The sequence below is a fragment of the Erithacus rubecula genome (genome assembly GCF_903797595.1).
Source record: "Erithacus rubecula genome assembly, chromosome: 22".
Lineage (NCBI taxonomy): Eukaryota > Metazoa > Chordata > Aves > Passeriformes > Muscicapidae > Erithacus > Erithacus rubecula.
In genome coordinates, this window is record NC_136674.1 from 4,683,239 (window position 1) to 4,708,438 (window position 25,200).

At 47.6% G+C, this 25,200-nt stretch overlaps 3 protein-coding genes across 6 annotated transcripts; 1 reads left to right on the forward strand and 2 right to left on the reverse strand.

The window, feature by feature from the left end:
* Window positions 1-19: 19 nt before the first annotated feature.
* On the forward strand, window positions 20-13,189 carry SMYD4 (SET and MYND domain containing 4). 3 transcript variants are annotated; one of them, XR_013776641.1, is made up of 11 exons: window positions 49-260; window positions 907-1,057; window positions 1,241-1,330; window positions 1,647-2,790; window positions 3,547-3,729; window positions 4,018-4,184; window positions 4,492-4,627; window positions 5,079-5,195; window positions 5,488-5,611; window positions 6,243-6,449; window positions 13,065-13,189. XR_013776641.1 is itself a non-coding variant. In XM_079324822.1 (10 exons), the coding sequence occupies exons 1-10, from the start codon at window positions 124-126 to the stop codon at window positions 6,391-6,393; spliced, it is 2,400 nt and encodes a 799-aa protein (XP_079180948.1). In that variant the 5' UTR covers window positions 20-123; the 3' UTR covers window positions 6,394-6,563. The 3 variants fall into 3 exon arrangements, 1 of the variants encoding a protein (XP_079180948.1); XR_013776642.1 differs by lacking the exon at window positions 13,065-13,189 and adding an exon at window positions 8,150-8,547; XM_079324822.1 differs by lacking the exon at window positions 13,065-13,189 and having other exon boundaries at window positions 20-260; window positions 6,243-6,563.
* Window positions 7,028-11,545, reverse strand: SERPINF1 (serpin family F member 1). Its single transcript, XM_079324831.1, has 8 exons — window positions 11,522-11,545; window positions 11,296-11,381; window positions 10,738-10,936; window positions 10,504-10,659; window positions 9,473-9,676; window positions 8,559-8,701; window positions 7,753-7,963; window positions 7,028-7,436 (listed from the first exon to the last, which is right to left on the reverse strand). The coding sequence occupies exons 2-8, from the start codon at window positions 11,371-11,373 to the stop codon at window positions 7,177-7,179; spliced, it is 1,251 nt and encodes a 416-aa protein (XP_079180957.1). The 5' UTR covers window positions 11,374-11,381; window positions 11,522-11,545; the 3' UTR covers window positions 7,028-7,176.
* A 4,338-nt stretch (window positions 13,190-17,527) lies between the features above and the next one.
* On the reverse strand, window positions 17,528-24,961 carry SERPINF2 (serpin family F member 2). Of its 2 annotated transcripts, none has more exons than XM_079324828.1 (9): window positions 24,843-24,961; window positions 23,752-23,809; window positions 23,100-23,156; window positions 21,798-22,209; window positions 21,364-21,507; window positions 21,013-21,216; window positions 20,034-20,176; window positions 19,257-19,461; window positions 17,528-18,580 (listed from the first exon to the last, which is right to left on the reverse strand). In XM_079324828.1, the coding sequence occupies exons 1-9, from the start codon at window positions 24,854-24,856 to the stop codon at window positions 18,255-18,257; spliced, it is 1,563 nt and encodes a 520-aa protein (XP_079180954.1). In that variant the 5' UTR covers window positions 24,857-24,961; the 3' UTR covers window positions 17,528-18,254. The 2 variants fall into 2 exon arrangements, with proteins under 2 accessions (XP_079180954.1, XP_079180955.1); XM_079324829.1 differs by lacking the exon at window positions 24,843-24,961 and adding an exon at window positions 24,240-24,359.
* Window positions 24,962-25,200: the final 239 nt, after the last annotated feature.

Below are 25,200 nucleotides of genomic sequence, written 5' to 3' on the forward strand. Positions count from 1 at the left end.
CACCAGCCAGCACGGCGCTTCTATTGGCTGCCCGGCGCCGTACGGCGGAAGTGTCCGTGTGCTCCTCACAGGGACGCTGCTGGGCGCCGCCATAGCGGTGGTGGCGCTGCCGGCGGCGCGGTGATGGCGATGGCGCTGCCCGTGGCGGAGTGGCAGGGCCGCACCGTCCGGCTCTGGGCCGCGCTGGAGCCGGCGCTGAGGGAGCGGCTGGCGGCGGCTTCGCTTCACGACGCGGTGCGGTTGGGTTGCGAGCTGCTCCGGTGAGGCGCGGGCGGGGCACGGCACAGGGCGGTGAGGGGGAGTGGGGGACTGGAGCATCTCTTAATGCGTATCAATAAAAGGAGGTGTCAAAGGATGGACTGGGCTCTGCAATAGGACACGGGCAGAAAGTGATATCGGGGAGATTCCATCCGGATAAAATTCCACATTTCTACCTGACAGGGGATTGGAGGTGGGCCTCGTCTCCCAGGTTAGCGGCGATAGGATCAGAAGACATTAGGCTTAAACTTCACTTGGGAAGATTTAGGTTGACCACTAGTGAGAATTTGTTCCGAGAAAGGGTGATTAGACGCTGAGGGAGGTGGTGAAGTCGCTGAAGGTGTCTAAAGGAAAGATTGGATATGGCATTCAGTGCCGTGGTCTGGCTGACAAACTGGGATCTGCCACAGGCTGGACCCGATTACCTCAGAGATCTTTTCCAACTTAATTAATCCCGTGATTCTGTGAATATGAGGAAAAACTTCTTCCCTGTGCAGTGACCATGCACAGATTGAGATTGTGGAGTCTCCCTGACTGTGTCCAGAACCCTCCGGACACATTCCTGTGCCCCAGGGATCATTGCTGAGCAGGGAGGCTGCACCACACCATTCCAAACTGATTTTTGGGCGCTGACCCCGGGTCCCACAGGACTGAGGAGGAAGAGGAGGCAGCCCTGGTGCAGTTGTGCCTGCAGACACCCACGGACAAGAACCCAGAGGCTGCGAGCTGGTACCGGGAGCAGGGAAACCGGGAATTCAAACGGGGGCGGTACCAGGCTGCCCTGAGGCTCTACTCCAAGGTAGGTGTGGAAGGAGAGGATCCCAGGGAGGGATCCCACAGCACATCCCAGCGTCCTGCAGCCCCTCATGGCTGGAGGAGCAGCTCCCATGAGGGGATCCCCAAAGAGGAGATCCTGCAGGTGCTGCTGAGAGGCTCCTGTGAGGGATCCCCCGAGGCTGCAGCAGGTCTCTGCTCTCTGCAGGCAGCGTCCCACCAGCTCCCTGGCAGTCCCGAGGTGTCCGTGTGCTTTGCCAATCGCTCGGCTGCCCTCCTGCACCTGGGGCACTTTGAGGTGAGTGGAGCCAGGGCAGCACCCACCCCACAAGGTCCTGGCTGCCCCTGAGGTGTTTGATTGCTAGGACAAGAGACAGCAGATCAGATGTGCTTTCCAATCTGTGCTTGAAGCATCTATAATTCAACTTTCAGAAGGGCTTCTACTTTGTTTCCATGTCAGGATGCTTTGTTTGGAATTATTATTATTATTATTATTATGCACATAGAATTTGCTGATTAGCACACAGAATTCGTCCATGAAACTGTCATAGGTGGAATGAAAGAGCACAAGCTGGTTTTCAAGCCCACTTAAAAGACTTTGTCTTTGTTTCTAGGCTTGTTTGGAAGATATTGCCAGGGCTGAAAGGCATGGCTATCCAGACAGGCTGCTGCCCAAGGTCCTGCTGCGGAAAGCTGAGTGTCTGCTGTGCCTGGAGAGGTTGCAGGATGCACAGGATATCCTCAGAGTGCTGGAGAGTAAAATTGCTCTGGATGGGGTCATGACTGCACACCTGACACGGCTGAAAAAGTTAAGTCAGATGAAGGTTAAATTAGGTGAGAAAGAGAGGTGTCCAGAGCCTGCACTGGAAGCACGTGGTGGCATTCAAGAGGAGCCAGAGATCTGGGAAGAGAACAGCAGCATTTCAGGTGCATCTTCATCTCTGAGCTTGAGTTTTGATGCAGAGAGAGGACGTCACTTGGTGGCCTCCCAGGACATCGTGCCAGGACAGAGCCTGGTGAAAGAGGAGGCCTTTGTGAGTGTGCTGTGCCCTGGGGAGAGCCTTCCTCTGCAGGATGGTGGCACAGCATGGGACACTCGAGCCACCAACGCAGATCTTTACTGCCACCACTGTCTGAGGCAGCTCCTGGCCTCAGTGCCTTGCCAGGGCTGCAGTTATGCCAAGTACTGCAGCCAGGGCTGTGCAGACATGGCATGGCAGCAGTACCACAGGACAGAGTGTTCACTGGGAGCACTGCTCCTCACCCTGGGGGTCTTCTGCCATGTGGCCTTGAGGACTGTGCTGCTGGCAGGATTTGCAGAGGTCAGCAGGCTGGTGGCATGGTCCCACCATGAGGACAAGAACTTTCAGAGCCCTGAGGCAAGATCCAAACCTCTCAGTGAGGCAGCAGCTGCAGGAGCTGGTAGCAGGGATATCCCTGGGTGTGGCAGCAATGGTCAGTACCAGAGTTCTTACCAAGCTCTGTTCCACCTTTTGCCCCACACTGAGCAGCACAGCCCTGAGCACAAGTTCCTCTGCACACTCAGTGTGGTAGCTATATGCAAACAGCTGCAAGCAGCTGGCCTGGAGGCTGCTGTGTTGAATCAGGAATCACCTCAGCAGAGGTCCAAACCAAAGGCATGTGGAAAAACCTCAGATGAATTGTCCCCAGAGCTGAAGACTGTGGCAGAAGCAATGCTGAGGCACGTGTTGCAGCTGCAGTGTAATGCACAAGCAATCACTGTAATGCAGGAACTGGGTAAGATTAAAAAAAAATTTAAACCTTACTGTGTTGTCACAGAATGGTTGGGGTTGGAAGGGACCTCTGAAGATGATTCAGTCCAAATCCCCTGCCCAGGCAGGGTCACCTGGAGCAGGTGACACAGGAACATGTCCAGGTGGGTTTGGAATATCTCCAGACCTCCCTGGCCAACCTGTTCCAGTGCTCTGCCACCCTCAGAGGAAAGAAGTTTTTCCTCATGTTGAGATGGAACTTCTTGTTAAATTTGTGGTCGTTACTCCTCATCCTGGCACCACAGAAAAGAGTCCATCACCATTCTCTGACACCTGTATTTGTGTATGCATTGATGAGATCCCTTCTCAGTCTTCTCCAGATTAACCAAGCCCAGCTTCCTCAGTCTCTCCTCATAAGAGAGATGCTCCAGACCCCTCATCATCTCTGTGGCCTCCACTGGGCTCTCTCCAGTAGCTCCTCTTTCCTGTCCTGAGGGGCCCAGGCCTGTCCTCTCCTTGCCCATCTTTCTTGTGTGAAGTGAAGAGATTGAATTCTCAGCTGTAAAAAGCTACCACTGCAGATGGAAATTACTTGTTTAAAATGTAATGGCCTGTTCCATGCTGGCCTGTTCCTTGGTGCACATGCAGAGTGTGTTTAGCTATTATTTATTGCAGCAATATACCAGGAACCTTTCTGCCATTGGTCACGGTGCTCATTGCAGAAATTGTGTGGGTTTGTGAGCATTCAATCTCAACCTGCTTGATTTTCCTTTGTCTTCAGGGCCTGGAGATGGGGCTGTTGTAGATAAGAAGCCTGTGAGGCTGGCAACAGCCTTCTTCCCTGTCCTCAGCCTCCTGAACCACTCCTGCTGCCCCAATACCAGCGTGTCATTCTGTGGGACAGCTGCCACTGTCAGGGCATCACAGCCAATCTCAAGTGGCCAAGAGGTTTTGCATTGCTATGGTAAGCCCTGATTCTGTGTTTATCTCAAGGTACAGACATCTTTCACCTCTCCTCATCATGCTGATGCCTATTTATATCATAATTCTCATATAATTCTCATCTAATGTTGGCAGAGCCTTTGTTTAGCAGCCTTGATCAATATCTCATCTCTTAAGCCCACTGTTAGATTTTCAGTCTCCAGTTGTATCCTCCCCAAAATACACCTAATCTCAGTTGTAACAAAAATCCATTTACTCTGACATTGAGAGCTGTACCTTTGAGAGATCTCTACCCTTGCCATCCTTGCAGGGCCCCACTGGTGTAGGATGAGGGTTGCTGAGAGGCAGCAGCTTCTCAGTCAGTATTTCTTCGAGTGTCGCTGCAGGGTGTGCCTAGAGGAGTTAGAGTCTGGTGTCAAGAGTGTGGTGTCCATCAGAAATTCATTCTGCTGTCCCAAATGCCAGGCTCAAATGCAGGTAATTCTCCATAGTTATAACTGTGCAACTTACTGGGGTGTGTAAGGTTTGGGTCTGGGAAGGCCAAGAGGTGAAGACTTCACTTTGATCCCTGCTCAGAAGCCAAAAGCCCCTCTTGAGTCAAGACAACATCTCACTGTTTCTTATAAAATCAAATAAGATGATAACAATTTATTCAAAAATCACTTTGTTTAAGGAATACAACTGAGAAACAATTTAGCATCTCTATAACCCAGAGCTAATGCAGATGGAGAGTAAACTTTGAGCTGAATCTAAGCAGGAATAATCACAAGGATGATTTCCACAGGGGGAAGAAGACACACTTTGCTGTTCAAATGAAGCTTGTGCAACCTCAGCCAGCAGAAATCACCTGTCTGGCCGTTTACAGGACCTTCAGCAGCAAATCAAGAAATCTTTAGACCTGCTGAGAGTTGGGAAGGCTGGTAAGGCTCAGCTTTGTGCCCTGAGGTCAGGAGCTGAGGAGCCCAGGTTGGGACAGGAACCATGAGATGGCACTGTTGCTCCTGCCACTGAGGTGCTGTCACATGTGGCCTGGTGTCCCTGGGGACTTCAGCTTTAGATTTTTTATAACCCCTGATCTGGGTGTTAATCTAAGTCACATATTGTTCCATAGTAAAGTAATTAAATAAAAAGAAATCAGTGTAACATTGGAGTTGGGCATTTCCAGGCCTTGTTTTCCTGGAGGGAGTTGGGCCAAGGCTGGGGTAGAATTAGCAGAGGTGCAGATGAAGTCAGTGTTGAATCCTAACCAAACCCCAATCAGCTGTGTAACATGCAAAGATGAGATTGGATTGATTTTATTTCATGGATCATGGAAACCTAGAGGCTGGCCACAGGGTGAATTTTATAACTTTTTTTTTTTTTTTTTAATAGATCAGGCTATCAAAATGCTCCTGAAGTGTCAGATGGATGCTGGAACTCTCTTGTCTCCAGAGCATTTGCTGATGGGAGAGATGGAGGATCATCTGGCTCAGGTCTATGCTACTCTTGGTATGGCATTGTCCTCTCACTATCCCATGTTTCCTGAACTTTGAATTTAACATGACTAGCTTTTTCTTGGACTGGCCCTCTCATTTTTTCCCTAGTTTTGTCAGCAGGGCTCTCAGAAAGACCAAACCTGTGTTCCCTCTCTGCTCACATGTTCTTTTAGATTCCCTGTCCTGGTTCTGTGGACAGAGCTCACCACATTTTGATTAATTCTCTCAGATTCTTTGGGTGGCAGTAGCTCTAGGAAGTATTTATTCATTTCTCATTGTTTTGTTTTCCTTTGTTTTTCCATCAGGGAAGTGGCAGGAAGCAGCTAGACACTTGAAGAAGAGTATTGAGATTGTGGAAATGCACCATGGGCCATCAAGTGTAGAAACAGGCCATGAACTTTTCAAGCTGGCACAAATCCTCTTCAATGGGTGAGTTTGTTTTCATCCTCTGTCCCTGCCCTGCACCACTACTGTGTGTCTAACACAATATCAAGGCACCTTGAGAGTGTCTCACAGGACACAGGGCAGTCTAGCACTGGTGCTGTCTTAGGAATCTGTTCCTCTCCTTTGTGCCTGTCTATCTTTTTCTTTTCCCTGGTTCAGTTTATTCCCTGTCCAATTGTTTTATTCTGTCAACTCATCACACTTGGTGTTTATACTTCAGTTGTATAATGTTGCTGACATCTCCTCAAAGGAGGGAATGAAATCCTCTTGCTTTATTGGCAAGGAAATCCCCTGACTGCTTCTGAAAATCTCCTCACAACAACTCCCTTTAACCAAATTAATTTTAGCAGGAGCTGCAGTGATGAAGTAGTGGGTTCCTATATACTTAAAGATAATGTATTCAGGTTTTGTCCATCTCCTTACCTTTCTACCCCCCTCATCCTCCCTTTGCAGCTGAAGCAGACACAATTTTCCTGCTGCTGGAACACAGGGGAGGGTGGGATCTGTAGCCATGAACAGGTTTAAGTTTTTGTTAGGGAGGGCTTAAAGGTTGTGTAAGTCAAGAAGCTGAATGAAGTATTTTCTATGCTGTGTTCTTATTATCTTCCTATTTCAGATTTGCAGTTTCTGAAGCTCTGAGCACGATTCAAAGAGCAGAGGGGATTTTGTCAGTGCACTTTGGTCCTCAGAGTGCTCAGATCCAGGAACTACAAGAGATGAAGGCCTGCTTGTCACAGCTTCCCAGAAACATCCTTCAGAGGACTTAATTTCCCTGTCAAAGGAAGCTGCAATGTGATCTTTCATCAAAGCTAAGTGTCATGTGGTAAGCTAGTCATGTAGTACAAGCTGGAAAATCATGTGTAACAGCAACTTGAATGAAGTCTTGAAATGCTCTTTGGTGAGCCTGTTGTAAATAAAATGACCAATTCTAACGTGAGAGGTGTGTGTGTGGTATGGTGGGAACAGAGGCTGTTGTGTAAGTTCTGTGTGTGGGTTGGAAGCAAATGTTTGAGTTGCTTTTGTGTGAGATGTGACTCTCCCCTGTGTGGTGCCCTGAGCATTATGAACATACAGTCATCCAGAGCACGTTGCCTTCTATTTTTAATACTGTGAGGCACTTTCCTTCTTGCCAGTGTAAAGTGGAAGGGGTGAGGCAACAGCCTGAGAAGTGTAAACTTACAGTCTGTAAAAGGGGGTATTGCAGAACTTGGAGGGCTCCAGCACAGGTCTGTCAGTGATGAGGGATTCAGAATCAACAAGTGGTGTCAGGTTGGAAAACAGGATGGGGAACAATGCAGCATACACTAGATAATGTTTGCTTTCAGGACACAGAACTGCATTCCTCTGGGGAAGCTGGGAGTGTAGGCAGACAACCTTTCAAGGGAGAATACTTGGGCTTGCTGAGATTAATAGCAAAAGCTCTTTTATTGCAGCATGAAGGCATAAGATTTGCAAGTTGTGTCTTTGTGCAGCAGAGCAGGGAACCAGTATCCCTCCCAATATCACCCTTTCCATTTGGGCCCTACCATTGCAGATTATTGGGAAGGGATCTAAACACCCCTGGGATCCAGGATCTTGGCAATGAAGAGGAGGGTTCCTGTGGTATCATCCCTCAGTACAAGAAGGAAAGGTCTGTCCACGTGGTATTCTATGGGGAAGGTCAGGCGAGCAGCATTGGCCCCAGGGTTTGGTGTGGATCTTTCCCCATCCTCACTGAGCTCCAGCATTGCCTTGTGTTGCACATGAGATAATCTCAGAGGTTTGGCAGAAATCTTGGAGAAATCAGGTGATGTGAATAGTGATTGGAGCCCTGGAGAAAAAAAGAGAAAGTTCCATTAGCTGAAGGCATGGATTGCAGAAGGGGGAGCAGCACTAAGGTGTGATCCACGAGGGCAGGGAGCTGCTTGGGCAGAGGTTTTTGGGGGAACAATGAGAACAATCTCAGCAGCACTGTATGAGCTTGGTGGAGGGATGTGATAAAAAGCTGAGAAGTCCTGGATGAAGGTGATTTGGAAATCTCCACAACCATAACTAACAAGCCACCAGCTTCATATTCTGAGAGCAGGAAGCAACTTGACCAGTGCTTTGAGCCCTGGCAGCCTGCAAAGGGGGTGTGATGCACATACTTGTCTCCTTTAGTGTGTTGCCAAGTGCCTCTTCATGGTTCAGCTTTAGTTTGGGCAGGCTTAGCTCAGCATGGACTGTCTTCAGCTCCTTGTCCACATCGTGGACAAACTCAGAAGTGAGGCTTTCCTCAATCAGAGTCATATTCTGGGTCACCTTCGTGGGCAGGAAGAACATGGCACTGATTCCCTCTGTCAGGGGCAGCTGGGCAATCTTCAAGGCCAGAAATGAGAGAGATAAAAAAGGATCACATCAATAATCACAGTTTTACCATCCTGTTCCAGGCAGAGGCCTGATTCTCAGGTTGGAATCTCAGCCTTTTCAGTGAACATTTGATCTTTTTCCCTGTTTGCTTTTATCTGACACGATGCTTCCTGACACTTCTGGCTTTTTCCCCAGGCTTTCATCCACCCTTGCTGCTGTGGAAGTGCTCTCTCACCTGCTGAATCCTGCAGCATTGGTTTGGGGAATTCTCACTGGAACACCTTTGTGCTCATGCTCCAGGGAAAGATTGGTTGAAAGAGGTGGAGATGGAAAAGTTTTGAAAGGTGTGCCCTGCCCTTCTTGCCCAACTTTAAGCCAAGCAATACAGGCTGGTAGGACCTGAGCATAATTTAAATTTTTGATTGCTTGTGACATAGCCTGGGTAGAAGCTGGATATCCTAAGAGTCAACACACCACCTTTCAAAACAGGGATTGCAAAAGTAGCTGATGGGAGGAGCAAGGCTGGAATGGGTTAACAGGTAGGTGTAGCTGAACCTGCTTTTCAGTAGGTTTAGAAGATCTTAGGCAATATTTGCTGTCTGACCTTGCAGTTGAGTTCTGAGTCAAAACCATATCTCAGGATGGCTTTGGGGTCTGACATCATGGACACCTTCACAGTTCTGTCCTCATCCAGGTGGAAGTCATTCAGGGCAGTCTTCTTGGTGTCAAACTTGGTTTTCCATGTCCCTGTTTTTTAAGAGGGAAAATGGAGGATTTTCTGAAATAATAGCATATGAAACCAGACTTATGCCTGGGGCTGAATAATCTTGTGCTTTCATGTACAGTATTTGTACATTAAAGAGTTGAGGCATAACAGGGATAGAAATAGACTGATTGGAGCTACTGATTTACTGTCATCCTTGGCCCCTCCTTTTCATCTGAGAATTGGTTAAATGGCAAATAAATAATCAAGCCAGTGTGTGGGTGGAGTAGCCATTGGGAAGTTGATGTCTACTTATGTAATTACAAAACTATTTTAAAGGGTAACAGTTGTGTCAATGGATATAAAGTGCTTCTTTCCCCACCCTTTATTTTGCTCCTTGTCTCTAAGCAATAATTCACCAGGACACTGGCTTACAGAGAGTTGAAGAACAGCTCTCTAGTATCAAACTGTTCCTTTTACAGTGGTAAGAGGGCTCAGAACATTCTAAGCTGTTCCTTCCCTAAATGGTAATATCCCATCTCTGAATGGAATTTTGTGAGCTTAAACTTCCTTCTCTGATTCTTACTGCAAACAGGTCAAGATTCAGCTTCCCAAGAGTAATAATTCCTCCTTCAGGACTAGTTTTGTTAAGGTAGTGTGCTTTTTTTCTTCTTCTTCACTAAACATTCTCAAACACTTTCTTCTCACACTCTCACTTTGACAACCTGTTTGCTTTATTGGAAGTGAGAGCATTCCTTCATTTCTAACACATGCTTAATGGACTTTTTCTGTGTCCAAGCACACAGCATTCTTACCCTTGAAGAAAGCAGCTCCAGCAAGGAGAATGCTGACATCTGTGGGCATGTCCTTCATGAATCTCATAATCCTTCCCTTTGTCTGCTGTCTGACCCAGGTGTTGATTTCTTGGAGGTCCAGCTGGCTGTTGCCACTCAGTGCCCTCGGTCTCATCTTGTAGGACTTCTCGAGCTGGCTGTGGAATCCAGGCCTTGCCCTGAGTCCTGGGGAATAAAAACATGGATATTGCAGCTAGCTCCCTTATCCAAACAATCTCAAGGCAGCAGGTGGCAATCCAAAGCCCAGCAGCAGGTCTCTCATAAAATATCTGTGCCTGTTTGTCTACAGAAACCTGCTTTGAAGAGGAATATCTGAAAGCACATTAAGGAAACTGATCCAAATCCTACAGCCACCCATGCTGGAGCATGGGATAACTTTCTTCTGAAAACTGAAAAAAGGAGATAAGAACTGAAGGCTTGGACACAGCCATTCCTACATCAGCCTTTCTTCTTTCCCCAGCCTGCTTTCTGAGTACAGCTTACTCAACCTATTGGATTCTTGGAACCAGCAGGTTCCAAAAGATAGCTCTTAGCATTCTCAGCAGATGTTTATTGCATGCCAGGAGCAGACATTTCAAATAGCTCTGCAAGGAATTAAACAAAGGAATATGGCTGAGTGTTATCACAAATAGAAAATATGATCTGTGGTTCCTGGAAGCCAGCAACACCTGCCAGACAGCCTGGAGTGAAGGCAAAATTATCAGCAAGTTTCTTTTAGGTCTTCTGTGAGTTAACTGTTCTGTCCCCAATGTCTTTGTGTGCATGTCTGGTCCTTTATTTAAATGCACACAAACTTTCCAGGCTTTTTCTGGAGCAGTAGGAACATTCCATGCCCTGTCTGCATCCTGGCTCAGCAGTATGTCAGACCCAGAGTTGCTAGTGCTGTGTTACTCAGTATGTTTTTATGTATAAATATATTACACACACCCCAAAATAACTACTGCTGACAGCTTTTTAGGTAAAATTTTATAGAGGGGAAGAAAAACTTTTACTTTTCTCCAAGATGATCCTGGAGGCACTTTTCATGCTCTTCTCTGGCCCAGTCACACTGCTCAGCAGGTCCTTGTAGGTGTCGTGCACCTCAGCCTTGTTGAGCAGATCGTAGAAGAGAGCGCGAGAAATCACATTTTCAGTTCGTTCTCCAGCCCCTGCCAACGACCAGGAAAACATGAGGGGAGGGCTGCCAAGGCACAAGGGTGAGTGTGGAAATGGAGAAAAGAACTCACCAAGTGAGAGACCAGAAAGTGCAGTAGCCAGGCTGAAGGGAGACAGCAGCACGTTGGCCGTGGCTGTCCGGCTGGACTGCTGGCGGTACAGGTCGTAGCCAAAGTTGGAGACTGCAGCTGCCAGCTTGTTCACAGGGCTCTTGTAAAATGGATCTTCCTCTTCCTCACCAGCATTGCCTCCATCAGCTGTGGCAGAGTTCTGGCAGGTCCAGGGAGTGCTTTGGTTAGATTTGCAGGTGTGGTAAACACTTCGTAGGCAAACAGCTACAGATATTCTTCTATGATCTACAGAAATACTGACTTCATCTTATAGAGAGTGTAGGAACAGTTACTTTAATGCCAAAGGCAGCACTGAGTTTAAAATTCTGCCTCCTGGTCATCCCCTGATGTAACTACTGTGGTATTACCCAGGTAAAGCAGGAGTTAGTCTCATTATGTTGCTAAATAAAATCCCAGTAATTTAGGAAGGTAGTACTTAATCGTTCAGTAAGAAAGTCTAAAATTAAATTACCTGCTCCACACCTCTCCCCCTCACTCTGCTTATTGTCTTCTACTCACCTGCTCAGTAGCTGAGTTCTGGGTTCTGCTTGGGACAGCTAAGAGACCCAGGAAAAGGAGAACCACTGGGATCTGCATGCCTGGACCTACAGAGTGAGAATATGACAGAGAGAGTTTGAGCATTCAGGAAAATACATCTCTACCACATCTATTCACTGTACCTGGCTGTGACAGGAACTGCAGTGACAGATGCTGCTGCTTGTCCTTCCAGTTGTGAAAAACACACCTGATCTGAGCCAGATTTCCTTCTCTAGTTGGAAATATTCAGTCAGACTGGCCCCAGTGACTTTAAAATTGGGCAAGCACACGGTGTGGGTGTGCCTGAGCACAAAAGCAGATGTGTGTGGCCCCAACCACACTGCTGCTGGCAGTCACTGAGTGCCAAGGTCCAGAAAAGCACCAAATCACTATTTCTGAGTCTTAGGCTTTATTTATAAAAGATACCAAATCCATATTGTTAATGGGGCAGAAGGCAACACTGACTGGTTACTGCTTTGATATACAAATTACCTGCCTCAGGCAGTAGTTTGCTGTTTCTTGTGTCTACATGTACCTGTGTCCATCCTTTGCTTCTTATTTGCAATCTGATGAAGTAAAATAGAAGAGCTTTCTTAAAAGAAAATAAGGAAACCTAGAGAAGTGAAAGGCAGAGCTCGGCTTATTCTACACTTTTAATGGAGGTGGGAGTAAAGCACCAAACTCCCCAAAGCTGTTCTTTCTGTGGAATCCACTTTTCATCACTGCAGTAGTGGGATGAGAGGCTCTTCCAGACTGTCTGGTCCATAGGGCACTGAGTAACCCAGGGCTTTGCTGTGGGTAAACCAGAGCTGCTGCAGAGTCCTGCCCTCCAGAACAGACGCCACTGAGGCTGCTCTGAAGCAATGTTTAGATAGATTCCCAGAAATTAAAGGAAGAGGGTTGTATTTAACTAACCCATGTCATCCAGGCAACTAGAGAAATCAGAGGAAGAACATGTGTTTCAGATTAACTTCAGCTACAAAGAAAACATGCCTGCTGCTAGAAATACACATGGCAACAACAGCCCCAGCTCAAGACCCTGTTCAGGCACAGTGAGAGGCAGTTTGCTGTTTCCCTCCCCTGGAGGCAGCTCTCCCTTGGAGAAAAAAGCATCACAGGGGAGGTTTTAAGCTTTCATCTGTGTTCAGCCAGTATAACACAGAAGTGGTACCCTCTTTCCCCCTCTTTCCCCTATGAACTTGCATCCTGCAACCTGCTGCAGAATAGGTGAGGTTTCTGCTGCAGAAGATGTGCATCAAGAGGATTTACTATCTGGTGTGTCTGGTGGTGTGATAGTGGATATGATGCTGGGATTGCTCCTATCATTCCAGAGGTTTACAATGAACAGGCAGCACACTGGAAGAGAGATGCCAGAAGTCCTGCATGAGTCTAAGTCAGCCAGGCCTTAGCAAGGGCTCTGTGAGGATGCCTGTACCAAACTGCACTCCTGCATGCTGAGAGGAAGAGGTTTGGCCCAGTCTAGCTTAGAGCTGAAACTTTTCCATGGAGCATAACCTTTTCTCTGAAGAAAAAGAAAATAATCTCAATGCAACCTCTGCTTCCAGCTACACTGAGCTCCTGGGAGCATGGGAAGCAGAGATTGGTTTTGCAGATTGTATTGTTTTTGCCAGTACTGTCACCAGCTTCATATTTCTCAGACTTTGCCAAAAAGCAATTTCCATTTTAAAAAGACAAAGCCTTTTGAGTTTGAATTGGCCTGAACATCTGGATTCTATTTGTATTTCTCTTAGCACACAGCCAGAACTGCAGAGAAAAGAATTTGGTTGGATTGGAGGTGGGATGGTTTCAGGCATGATATTAAAATCTGTGGCTGCCTTGAAGGAGAAGAGAAGGAGCAACAGTGAGTGATGGCACAGTCAAAAGGTACAGGAAGAAAACCTTGAGAAATGAGCTGAGAAGGAACTTGTGTCTGGGACTTGTCGATTTGTGAAGGCCTGCAGGTGCAAAGGAAATATTTTACTTCCCACATACAGTGGTACAAATCTCTCACATCATTTATAAACACTTCTGACTTTAGAGGTGCTGTGAAACAAGACACATGGATTCAGACTGCTCCTTTTGCTTGTTCCACAGCACCAGCTCCTGGAGCATCCTGCAGCCACCAGCTCCAGAGGATTTGCCTGGCACACCATCACAGACAAAAACGTGTTCCCAGCTGCAAGGCAGATGTTTGAAAGGCAGAAACCCACCCCAGCTCCCGAGCACAGCTCAGCCCCGGGGGCAAAGCTGATGCTGGTGGCTCCAGATCCTAGGTGAGGTCTCTAGGTGGGAATCCCACCTGCAGGAGAACCATTCTCCCCATTTCCCAGGTGCTCTGAGAGCTGCCCAGCCTCAGCCCCTGCCCTGTGCTGCCCTGGCCCAGGTGAGCTGTCCCTTACCTGGGGCTCTCTCTGCCGCTGCTGTCCGGCTCCCAGCGGCTGCGAGGCGAGGGCAGTGTGGCTTTGGTGCAGCCACATCTGCTTTTTGCTGCTTCCCCCAGCCCAGCCTTCAGCAGGCTTCAGGTTACAGCTTCCCAGGGCTCTCTTAAAGTGCTCTGCTCCCATTTTCTGTTCTTGCCACCCCTGCCCTGAATTGCACTAATTTTTCAACTCTTTTTTTCCCCCCACCCCAAAACAAATCCCCGTGCTAAGGGCAGCCTGGTGGGCAAAGCACAGGTAGGAAAGGCAAACACTCCCTGCCTTGTTTGAGCAGGACTTTTATCCCAGCAGTTCTGCATGGGTCACATCAGGGAATTCCTTCTGTCTCAGAGGTATGGTTAATGCAATAGTGTTTAATGGATTTATAGATTTATGTCCAAGATTTAATGGAGAGACTGTGGAAACAAGATTCTGGTTTTGGAGGCAGTTAAGATCCTGGGAACTGCTTGTATCCAGTGATAGTTACTAGTTAACAAGAAATCATTAACTGACTTAAAGTTTTTGGCTGAAAAGAGAGAGGCTAGAAAGCCAAGGACTTGTTAAAAAAGAAGATGAATTAAGAGAATCTTGTAGAAGCTTTCAGAATTATAAATGTTATGGAGAAAGGAAAGGGACAGAGGAGTTCCATTATTACTTTCCACAGAAGGCTCAAGGGGAGCACCCACCTGTGCACATTTAAATCAAGGGAGTGTATTTTTAAACAAGTATTAAATTGTAAAACTAATGAGTTTTATCTATATGAGTTATTTCTATAGCTAGATCTTGCAGAAGATTAAAGATAAATAGATTTGAGGGTAAAAAACCCAAATCAAATTAGTGGAAGAAAGGTCTCCTGCAAGCTGCCAATGGCCAGCTGGGCAATACAGCCAGAGAACAGTGGGTTTTCCTTGTCCCTTGTCATTCTTTTTTTTTTTCCCTCAGCTATGGTTACTGGAAGGACCAGCACACTGGGCTAACTGGACACATAGCTAAGCAGATCCAGCTGTTTTTGTGTTTGGAAATACTGGAAAGGCAGTAATGTCAGGGCCCCCAGTCTGGGACATGGCTTTGGGCTCTCTGCCAGCAGGTAATGAGGAGCTCCTCCCCTGTGAGCACTGAGCTCATCCAGTCCCTCAGCAAAGGGGAAAGGATGGGCTCAGAAATGCATTAGCTGCTGGTTTTGTGAGCCAGGAAAGCAGATCAGGTGTGCCCTGTGATTAGTCAGTACTTCAAAGGCCACCCCTCCTCACAAGAGGGGTAGCAGCTCTGCTTTCAGCTGCTTCTCAGCTTGCTCTGTGCAAAATCATCTGCAGAGAAAAAAATTGTACTTGTTATTGTTCCATTCTCAGCCCAGGAATGGGGGTGTTGGCTGTGGAGATGTTTCCTGGTGGTTTTCATCTACTTTGTGGTACCTTCTTTGTGGTGTTAAAATGCCCTTTATGGAAGGACCACTGGAGAAGTTTTTATGTCTTGTCTCTCTCTTCAAATGAAAAGCCATCAGTTTAAATACAGGTTTGGTTTTAAAACCATTTAAATCAGAGTGGTAGTTTCATAGAATGTTATTACAGACCAAAACTGGCTTTATCCCTGTAGGTGAAGGGCATCCCTGAAATGGTGCATTAAAGTCATCTAACAAAATCAGTTTTGTTAAATCAATACAAACATTCCCCTGTTGTTCTGGTTTGGTTTCAGTATGCTCTCTGACAGGGTTCACCTCTACTGTGGAAGTAGTGGTGATTTGAATTTGCTCTAGGTAAAGAAAAAAAAAAATACATCTAATATTAAAGAAACTGGGACTTATTTGATATTCTGAGCCAGTGGTGCAGATGGATAGAGCAGACACCCTGTGCTAGTCATGTCTTTTCAGAATACAGCTCCGTCAAAATGAAAGCTTTAGCAATGCAAAGTGGAAACTCCTGAGCAGAAACATTAATATTACTTTGCATTTTACAAACTGCCTCTTCTGGAAAGTCAGTGGAGTGAAAAAGAGTCTTATGGTTGGTGTAACTGATAATTTGTTGAGCGAAGCACAGTCATGGAGGGCTGCTGTACTGTCAAATAAGATGAAATTAATAGTTTGACAAGAATAGCTTGGAGGAGGAGTGATGGCAGCAAGACAGAAAATAGGAAATAAGAACCAAGCTGTTCAGGAAACTAAGAACAAGGGAAAGAACTTTATAAAAGCAAGAGCTGGAGGGCAGAGGCGTGAAAAGGAAAACTTGAGCTTCAAATTTTGCAGCTGTTGCAGTGCAACAGGGTGGCATTCAGAGAGGTTACAGTAGCCAAAGACTTACCTAAGGCATGGAATGGTATTTCTGAATGCTAGGAATGAATCTGTATAAATAAATAGGCTAAAATGTTCCCTGTGGGCTAGAGCTGTGCCCTCTAGTAAGGAAGGCTGAATTCTTGTGGGTTTACTTGTTAAAATTGCAGGGCCCTGTAATTACAGCCTCTTTCTGAAGGGTTTGTGTCATTATGTTGGTTAGAGGGGTAGGCATTATCTTCAGCCATTCTTCTCCTTTTAGACTGGAAGAAATGTATAATTGGAGGTTAGAGCCAGGACTTTTTATTCCCCAAAGTCTCCTGCATCCCTGAAATTCATGGTTAGTGAGTCAGTCCTGCTCTTATGCCAGCAGATGGTGCAGACTATTCAGGGACGGAGGCTCCCAGAAGCATTCTGCTCCTTCCTTTGAGGGAAGGCAGCCTTCCCAAGTGAGGAAAACACTGCCAGAAGGGTGGCCCTTGGGCTCTCTAACTGCTGCTCTGCAAGAACAGAGCACCATCCTTTCCACCCAGCAGCTGAGGGGGTTTGGAAGCAGAAATTACTACAGAAAGGAGTTGTTCTGTACAGAAGCACTCATGAGTTATGCCTGTATTTTTAAGTGGTAGGATGGCTTGGTTGGGTGGAGGGACCCTGAAATTCCTTGATAGAATCATAAAATGGTTTAGTTTGGAAGGAACCTTAAAGATTATCTTGTTCCAACCCCCCTGCCGTGGGCAGGGACACTTTTCACTATCCCAGGTTGCTCCAAGCCTTGTCCAAGCTGTCCTTGCACATTTCCAGAGATGGGACAGCCACAGGTGCTCTGGACAATCTGTGCCACAGCCTCATGGGCTTTTAGGGCACTGCTGCACTGGAACAAGAACCCATCTCAGGGGCTGTGATGGGCTCTGCCCCCCTCAACCAAAGGGAACCTATAACAGGACATTGTCTTTTGCCAAAACAAAAGCAGTGACATTCAGCTACAGGTGTCAAAATCTTTCCTCCTTTCCCTGGAAGCTGTCCCAGCCATCCACAGCATGGATACTGTGGAGCCAGGAACCAGTGAAGAGCAAATCACAGCTAACAGATGCCAGATCAGCACCTTTGACCCTCTGAGCAGATCCCAGCATTTGTCAGGTTTTACCCAAGAGAAGGTTTAAGGGCTGCTACATCCTTGCTTATCCCTGCATTGCTGCTCAGAGGTCAAACACCCTCTGACCCTGTGCCACTGAGCTCCTGCCCTGATTCAGGGGATTCTGCCATCTCACATCTCTGACCCAGACAGCATCCATCCCCTGCACACTTGGCAGGGGAGATACCCAAAACTCAGTCCTTGGAGAGTCTTTACAGATTTGCCATTTCACCTCACAGCCCCTGATGTTCCCTGTGGCAAGGTGTAGCAAAAAGCACATCCTTTGCCAGAGCCCCTCTTTTCTTCTGTCATCCCCAGCTTTTTTTCCTCCCAATCTTTGCAATTACTACATTTCTGTGCCTTTTTCCTTTCTCTGTCGGGTCCTTCAACACAACACCTTCAGCAAATACATTCTGCTTTATTCTTTATTATTCTGCCAACATAAAAATTACTAAAAAATACTTTATAAAACATGCCTTGAAAAATCTACCAATACCCAGCCTCTAGAGGAAGGGCTGGAGGGAAGGATCCAAAGGGAGGGGTTTCCTACTGCAGAGCCTCCTACATCAGATCCAAATAGCCAAGGAGTGGGAAAAGGGAATCTTTGAAAAGAGCCCATGCCTGGAAGTGGCTGTGACTCATCCTAGAGAACTGGTTTCTGGTCCAGTTGCTCTGGAGGTCGTTGTCTAGGTGGGCACAGATGGTTTTCAGAGGAACACTGAGGGATTCGTGTTCCCAGGAACTGCGGAAGGAAGCGCCACGTTCCTACAGCCCTGGCTGATGTCCAAGCTGCCAGATGCTAATGATGATTCCAGGCTACAGGGGACTCTAATAAGATCTTAATGAAGACTCTAATAACAGTCTGGGGACAAGAAAGTCTCCCTTCCATGACTGAGAGCCCTGGAAGGGAAATCCAGGCAGAACAAGCTTGTCAGGTTCAACAGAGGGGAGCCTCAGCCTGGAAAAGCTCGTCAGGGCTGGAATGGGCTATCCCAGGACTGGTCTCTAGGGATCTGTAAAGGAAAACAGCAAGAAATTGCCCCCTGTGGCCTCAGAGGGGCAGGAGGCCTCTCTCAGCTGGTGCAGAGGGTCAGGCAGGAGTCCCAGAACACTCAGGCTCTGCCCTGTGTTATTTGGGCACACGGTGCTCGTTGGCAGCCGTGGCTTCACGTGAGTCCTGTGGCTCTCGGGTCTGGGGAGCAGCATCAGGGCTGGGGTTCTGGACACTGCCAATAAAGAGTGGGATCCCTGTTTCATCCTCAAAGATGATGAAGATAAAGGGCCTGTCGAGGCTGAAGGCAGAGAATGAGCGTGACAGCACCACACTGGTGGCAGCAGATGCTTCCACCCCATCTTCTTTAAGCTCCAGGGTGGCCTGGTGCTGTACACTGGACACAAAGAGAGGCTGCTCCATGATCTTCTGGAGATTTGGGCTCGTGAACAGCTCCTGGAGGCCTGCAGAGAAATGAGACCAAGTTGGTGCCATGAGTTCTGAGTTTTCTCAAAGCTGTCTGAAGAAAGCAGTTCCCTGATCTGTTGCTCCGTGTGCTGCCCATCATGAAGGACTGGAGAGCTGACAGCCAAGAGAAACCAAAATTCCACCTCTTTAAGAATAGTAGTGTAAGAACTTGAAATCATCCATAAAAAGCAGCAGCAAGTCTGAAGACTCTTTCTAGCTAGGCTGGAAGCACTTCTACAGAGATTATATTTTTCTTTGCAAAACAAAATGAACTCTTAAATTATTCTCATCTGGAAAGGCAGCACCCGATATTTTATTTCAGCTCCAGGTTTTGTGATCTGCATTTTCTCTGTTGGCAGTTTTCATGCCCTGGACACTGAATTAAATGACAAAGAGACTGAGATTGATGCACAGGGGAAGTTGGTCTTGGCTACAATAGGAAGAACTCGTAAAGACTGTGAGAAGCTGTGAGTGCTGCCTTCTCTGTAGTATCATCTTGGAGCAAAACATTTGGTGCCAGGCAAGCAAGGAGTAAGGAGGAGGAGAGGAAGAAGAGCTGGGAGAGTTTGGAGTTCTGGAGCAAGCTGTGAAGCACAGCTTTAGAAACAAGGGTGGCAGTGAACAGATTGATCAGCTCCTCTTGTTCTGTGCAAACCCTGCTAGAGGCCTTACCCATTTGGCTGAGAACCTGGTTGAGTTCCAGCTTGTAGTCCAACTTTATTTTGGGGATCCTCACTGTGGTGGGCACCTCTCTGGGGAAAAGCCTGCACAGCTGTTTGTAAGGGAAGTTCTCCAGCACGTGAGCAGTGTTCTGGGTGTTCTGGTTTGGTACAATGGCCACAAAGCTCACGTTACTCTTAAAGGGAAACTTGGCCACCTGGAAATAAAACCAACCAGAGAAGAATTTAGGGAATAGGAAGTCTAGAAAGTGATGCTTTTAATTTACTTTTTTTTTTTAATCGGTCTGCAGAGCCACTCTTGCTCTTGGATGAAAACAGCCTGGTGAAAATGAGGGATCTGATTTCTCCAGAGGAGAATTTGTTGGAATAACAGCTTTGGACTGTAGTTTAGCCACTGGCTGGTAAAGATTGAGCACATGGCAAAGTGAGAACCCACATGCACAAGCTTGTCCCACTCTGGATTCTGAAAATCTCCAACAGCACATAGTCCAAGGGAATTCCTTTCCATATTTCCTCATTTAATTCAGGGCTTTAAAACTCTATTAACTCCCTGTTAGAATATCTCTTTGTGTTTTTTCCTAGAGATTAAAAGTGAAGATTCAACATTCTTGCTGGAAGCAAGGACAAAGAATGATTATTAAATTTTTGTGTGCTATGCCTGTTTAAAAAAAAAATCTGGTTTATTTTGAGAGAATGCTTGCAGTTAGTAAAATACCACAGCAAGAGGAAATTCCAATGAAAATTTGCAGTGCTCCTGAGAGATCCTTACCTGAATATCCTGGGAGTCCAGTGTAAACCAGCTCAGGGGGTACTCATCAGCTTTCATCATCTCAACTGGGACCACAAACTTATTGTCAAGGTGGAATACATCTGGCCTAGTGAAGCTTGCATTAAACTTATTCCTCCAAAACCCTGTAAAAATAAAAGTTTTGAAAGTGATGAAGTTAAATTTGGATAAAAACTGCTGAGCAGACACTCCTCCTATCTTGAGTTCTCTAACAAGGCCAGTAGTGACCAGGGAAGTGAAAATACAGCAAAGAGAAGTCAGTACCAAGGCTGGAAGAGCCCTAACAGCAGGAAACTCTTATCATCCAGAGAGAAACTATGGAATAACAAAAAGAACACGGATGAATCCTCATGCCTCAGCGTGGGAGACTACTGAAGGCTATGGAGATAAAAGAAACTATGTTTGTGCTTTGAAAAATGGGGAGTATTGCCTCTGTGCTGCAGAGGGGAAACACTGCTCCAAGACCAAGGTAAAACATTTGTAGATTTACACTGGAAGTGTTTGGTCTGTGCACAGCCCTCAGGGAATTCAAAAAGGAAGATGTGGCCAACCACTGTGCTGCACTCAGAGAGAAATCCACAGAAGCTGCCTCTGAGCTCTGTGGTGGGTGTGCAGTGAGCTGCAAATGACCTGGCTCATCATTTAGGTTAGAAAAGACCTTTAAGATCACTGAGTACATGAGCAGGGATGTGCCACTGCCTGGGATCCTGAACCAGGAGTCAAAGATACTGCAGGTCTCACCTGCTGTGTCCTGGCTCTGCTGTCAAGTAACATTTTTAGCACATGTGAAGCAGTTTGGAATCATTACTGTAAAGAGATCTAAGCAAGAGGAACAGCAGATGCACAAGAACAAGCAGATTGCCTAGCAGGAAGCGAGGAGAGGAGATGCTGTTCAGCTTGCAGAAAACTGGAGCTCTGACTATTTCCTCTTGAAAAAATAAGGCAGGCCTGTGGAGCTCACCGTGGAAATAGATGGCATTGAGCAGGAGCATCACTGTGTCTTCAGGGAGCTGCTGGAGAAAGGAGGGGATTTGCCCATGAGTGGCTTCCTTTACCCAGTTGTTTATGGCCACCAGGTCATCCTGATTGATCCCAGAAAGGGTCATGGGCTTTGCTCCATAGAATTTCTCTGAATCCTCCAGGAACTTCTCCTTCACCTCCAAGCCTGGCAAAGGGGAGGAATGATGGGAAAGGTTTGCCCAGCGTGGTGTGACACTCCCCAAGAGGAGAAAATGGGGTAATGGATGTCTCCAGAGTGGTTCCATCACTCTCTGTGACTGGGAGGTTTATCCTAGAGCAGGCCAGCCCTCACCTTTCTGCAGGTACAGACGTGACCCCAGGCTCAGGGTGGACTCTGTGAGCCTCCTGCGAAGGGTGCCCAGCATCTGGTGGAGGCAGGGCACAGACTCCAGGTGCATCACCTCCAGCAAATGCTTCTCTGTCTCATTTGCTGCTCCTAAAAATCAAATTCCTGTTAGGTCTCATGCCCACAGAGTGGAAAACAGGGATGTTACTCTGGCTGCCTCTTGTTAGAAACACGCTGTGCCTCACAAAAGAGCCTGCAGAAATCTGAGAGTCGGAGCCTCAGAGGGCAGCTTCAATTGTAATCATGCCTAATTAAAGCTGCAGGAGCAGGGATAAGTGGAAGGAGCTGTATTTCATTTGCATCTGGCACACTGGCTGCTCATGCCTCTGGAGAAGAAACGGGGAAGGGCAGGGAATGGTGGTTTGGCCACTAAGAGTTACCCAGTGCCAGGTGAGACAAGGCCAGGGCGATGCTGAGCGGGGACAGGATCACGTTGGCTCTGTTGGACTCCAGCTGCACCTCTCTCAGGAGATCAATGCTGAATCTCATCAAGCCATCTGCCAGCCTCTGGCTGTTCTTCCAAGTCATCTTACAGCTTTTATCTCCAGCCTCTCCTTCCTCTTCAGAAGTGGCATTTTCCCCAGGTGATTTCTTCTCACGACAATCCCCAGCCATGGCTTCATCTTCTGAGTTCCAGTCATCACTCATGTCTGGCAGGGTGTTGGTGGATGCTGACACGGGTCCATTGTTCTCCTGGAAGCTGTCATAAGTAAATTCTACCAGCTTTCCCTTTGGCAGTGTTGGGATGGTTCCCAGCACATCTGACTGTGCAATTCCAACACTTTTCAGATCCTGGGGAGAAACAAGGATTAGCACTGGGAAAGCAAGAGCACAGTGACACCCTCATGGCTTTCATTGCACATCTAAATGGGCTGAGAAAACCTGACAGAGCTGGACTCCTCTGCTCTGGTGGTGGTTTGGCTTCAGTTTCCCTTTAACCCTGAGGATAATGATTTGAGGGAATGGCTTGGAAAAAGAGTTCTGAAAATGGACCCAGTGAGGCTCTGGCAGTGGTTCCTTCTACACTTGCTCTCAGGAAAGCTTGAGGGCAAGACCCACCACCAGCTCAGCATGTGTCCTGTGCCTTCAGCATTTACAGATCCTCAGCCTTGATTTCATCTCCCCTCAGCAGTGCTCACCTGCCTCTCACTGGTCAGCCCCTTCTGCTGCTGTCACAGCCCTGATCCAGTTTGGCTCAATTCCTCCTCCAGGCATCTGTGTTTTCTTGACCTGTGTGTTCTATTCCATCTTTTTTCTCTCTAAATTTCCTCATTTTGCACTCTTCTAAGCTTTAGCCTTTAGCACTGCCACTACTCTCCTCACATTTGCATGGTATTAAACATCCCAGGTTCTGTGGGTAGGATCAGCTCAGGGTCTTTCTCCCTGTCATCCTCACAGCTGGTGGTTTCCCTCACCTTTCCTTATCAATCAGAAATCAAATCATCCACCTGCCAGCCCCTCTACACACCAGCACTGATGTTAACTCCACACTCTGCTCAGTCATTTAGGATGAAGCTTACAGCTTGAAGGAGCACAGCACTGGCAGCAGCTGGGAGTAAAGGCTACAGAAGGATGGACTTTCTCATGGCACTGGAACTGCCTGGGCTCATCCTTTCTCAGGAAAAACTGTAAATTCCACAGCACAACTTCAGCCCCCTTGGGTGTAACCCTTCAGTGCTTACCCTCAGCTTCCCATCCTTGTCCAGGAAGAGACGCTGCTGGTCAATGGCATCTGCCAGCTGTGGGGGAAAAAATCAAGAAAGAAACAAAGTCAGGTCCCTCTGAATTTCCAGGGTTTGTCTTCCCTGCTCCCAGTGCAGTCCTGGCTGTCCCAGTCCCCACAAGGCAACAGCACAGGCAGGATTTTGGGCTGCAGAGCCAGGGCAGTGGGGTCAGACATGGGGAGGTGGAACTGAGAGCAGCTGGGAGACACTGCAAACACTGGGCTGGTTTAGGAAGGGGTCAGGCCAGTCTGGCACAAAATAACTTTTCAGAGTGAGCTGTGGGGTTTTGCAATCTCAGTTCTGACAGGAATCCAGATTTAAAAGTGAGGGGGGGAGGAAAAACCTGCTTTTCCAAAACCTCCTGAAGGTCATAGTCACTAAATACAGTTAAGGTCAAGTTCCAATAGAAAAGTTTCTACAGAAATATGAATAATAAGAATATCCACAACTATTTTAGCTGGATAAAAGATTAGAAAACTTGTTGGTAAACCCCCCAGCAGCGTCCTTCACCTGTCTGCCTTGCAGGGCTTCTCTGGGTGTTATTTTACCCCATGGTCTGGCTCAGGGAGCCACCACACTTCCCTTGCTCTTTGCTGGAATAGCAACTTACCCTTGGGAGGCTGTGCAGAGCAGCCAGGCAGAGCAGCCCCCAGAGGAATCCCATTTTCCTGGAACAGAAGGACCAGCCGAGAGAGGAGTTATTTCCAGCTGCAAGCTCAGCCTATTCAGCTCTACAGGGAGAAAATTATCAACCTGGCCAAACAGGTTGGCACAGGAGCTCGTGTAAAGCAATAGGGAGATGAACAATGCTGCAAAGAAACAACAGAGAGCTCCTGGGTCTGGTGCCAAGGCAGGGAAATCACAGAGGAGCAGGGGCCCACAGCAGAGCTGCAGCCACAGCCAGGCTCCATCCTGCCTGTCTGACCCTGCTGCCCCCGTTTCTCTGGATTGCAAATGGTATTCCCCTAATCAGTGCTGCACACACTGTGCCTCTGGAAGGAGACAAGAGCCTTTCTGCTCCTTTCCCATGGAAACCAGCAAGATACAGGCACAGCATCCTCAGCTGTGCCCCCAGCTCTTGGGAGAAGGGCTACTGACCTGCAGGTGCTCAGCCAGTGCTGTCCAGGAGGGGATTTGCAGGTAGAAGTGCAATATCAGAGCAGTTGCCCAACATTATGTCCTGGAAGGGGGAGACCTCCCCTTCCCAGCACTCATCTTCCCCCTTTGCTGGCAAACCCCGCCTCTCACCCCTCCGTGCCCCAGTTCCAGAGTGGGACAGTGGGAGCAGGGCTTCAGGGTCACAGGCACAGCCCCACCCATTCCCTGGCCAATGCTTCTCCCAGCCACTTTCCATTTTCAGACAGAAGAAAATATCTTCTCCTTCTCATAAAACCTCCATGCCAAAGCCCAGCCCCCTGCATGGCGTCCACACTGAATTCCTGGGGCTGCTTTCCACTCTCCAAGCAGTCCTTACTTCACCCAGAAATGCTGGGCTGAGATCCCAGTGGCAGAAGATATCTTGAGGCTATTTCACTGCTCCCCTTCCTTCACCCCAAATCCTGCAGTCACACACAACCCCAAATACCCCTTTTCTTCCCTGGTGGTGCCCATCCTCTAACCCTCTGCCAAATTCACCCCTCTCTCCTAAAGGGCCATTGAAGGAGCCCTCATTTCCATCAAATCCTTTGATTTGTCCCTTACCTGAGGCTGTTCATGTCCACGTTGGAGCTGGCACCTGCTTCAGCCTGTCCTGCAGCTCTGCATGGGGCACACACAGCCCTTGTCCAGCCCCCCTCCCAGCAGCGACCTTCAGCACCACCCCCTGTTTGAGAATTTGGCAGGCAAATATTGACCTACAGCATCCGGTTAAACATTTGTTTGGGGGAGAAGAGTGAATTTGTGGTGCATTTGGAAATGGGGATGCACTTCTGAGCTGCTGTACTTTCAAGACAACCTTAACACCGAGTTTACCAGATCCAAAATTGCCACCAGCAGAAGTAATTTGCAAGTGGCTCCATTTTGCATACACTCCCCACGCTAGGAATATTCTCTTTTATTC